The 1,469-nt window shown below is 55.9% G+C and overlaps 1 protein-coding gene across 3 annotated transcripts in view; it reads left to right on the forward strand.

The window, feature by feature from the left end:
• Positions 1-1,469, forward strand: part of ARFGAP3 (ADP ribosylation factor GTPase activating protein 3) — a 62,049-nt gene that overhangs the window by 24,930 nt on the left and 35,650 nt on the right. For all 3 annotated transcript variants that reach the window (XM_045291495.1, XM_045291508.1, XM_045291500.1), the window contains exon 7: positions 268-324. In XM_045291495.1, the coding sequence (XP_045147430.1) occupies positions 268-324 (57 nt within the window). The remainder of the gene's footprint in view (positions 1-267; positions 325-1,469) is intronic.

Genomic DNA, 1,469 nt, shown 5'->3' on the forward strand with positions numbered 1-1,469 from the left:
GAGAAGCACAACTGCCCTCACCCTCCTGTCGGGGTTGCCCCTCACCCCCTGAACAGAAGCCCACTGCCCCTAAGGAGCCCAGCTGGTCTCTGGGTGCCATTGTCAATGAGCTGAGCAGACTCAAGTCAGACTTCTCCTAGCAAAGGGCTACACAGAAAACTGACCCTTGTCAGGATCGGCCGCAAGATTTGCGCCGCATTTCCCATCTTCAGAGGCAGGCTGGCACGCGTCTCGTGGCTGCAGTGACGCCGCGTGCTTCTCTTGCAGGTGGACCTGAAGGACCAAGCGTGGAAGGCCTGAACGCACCGCCAAAGGCCGCTTTAGGTAAGGAAGGCGTGGTCCCTGACTCGCGTGAGCCGAGTCTGAGCATCCTGCCCGGGCTGCTTATTCACAGACGGGGACTTCAGTAATGAAAGGCGCAGAAGGCAGCAGCCGCCTGCGTTCTTTGCTGAGACCGCAGTCAAGGTCGGTGCTGGCCGGGCCGGTCTGTAGGGCTGGTCTCTGGTCCCGGCATCAAAGCCCAGGTCAGATCCTCCTCCCCACTCCCACCGACTTGGGACTGGTCCTATCAGAAGCGAGCTCCATCTTTCCTGTCTCACGTGAGCGGAGTGACCGGCTGACCCGGCACTGAATAGGTTGCATGCAGTGGGCAGCATCTGCGGGTGGAAGATGACCAAGCACGTGGATCGTGTGTCCGAGCTGGAGGGCAGGGGGTTGCGGTGCCGGCCTCCGCGTGAAGGAGGGACACACAGGCGCGGGGCCATCTCGCTCTGCGCCTCCCTCCCTCGGGGCGAGAGCCGGTGTTCTTACTGGACGTGGCATGACGCTGGCTCTCCCCTCAAGACACGTTCTTTTCTTTGTTTAAAAAAAAAGGTGAATAGTAAGATTTTATTTCTAAGTTTTACAAACACAGTTTTAGAACTAGAATATGTTGCCTGTGGTACAAATGGACTCCACGTTGATTTTTTTTCATGATCAAGTGGGGAAGTTACTAGCTCAGCCCACGTCAGCGTCAGTCAGCAGAAAGGAGGCCGTCTGGTCCGCGGCACCCCTCTCCCAGCCAGCAGCCTCTCTGCTCCTCCGCCTCTCAATGCATGGCCCCTTGGCTTTTGCCGCTGCTTGTGCCAGGAAGCCACCCTGCTGTCACTCTGACGGCACCCCATGGTCTCGGTGCCCGTCCTCTGAGCCTCTGTGGCACTGTCCCTGGTGGCCGCTGCCACTCCAGGCAGAGGTCTGGGGCGTGCTCGTCCACTCATCCTGGGATTCCTCGGCCCCCAGTAACTTCTAAGGAACTCTCTCTGCGTCTCGCAGTGTCTGTGCCATTTAGAAACTACTGTGAATAAAGTAATGCATGGCTGTTTTTTTAAACAGTTTTATTGGTACTTCATGTATATATCATACAATCCATTAGTTTAATCACTTCAAGAAGAGTTGTCCAATTATTACCACCATCAATTTTAGAACTTCTT

The sequence above is a fragment of the Echinops telfairi genome, unplaced genomic scaffold (assembly GCF_000313985.2).
Source record: "Echinops telfairi isolate 266 unplaced genomic scaffold, ASM31398v2 ScPeMD7_2;HRSCAF=8, whole genome shotgun sequence".
Lineage (NCBI taxonomy): Eukaryota > Metazoa > Chordata > Mammalia > Afrosoricida > Tenrecidae > Echinops > Echinops telfairi.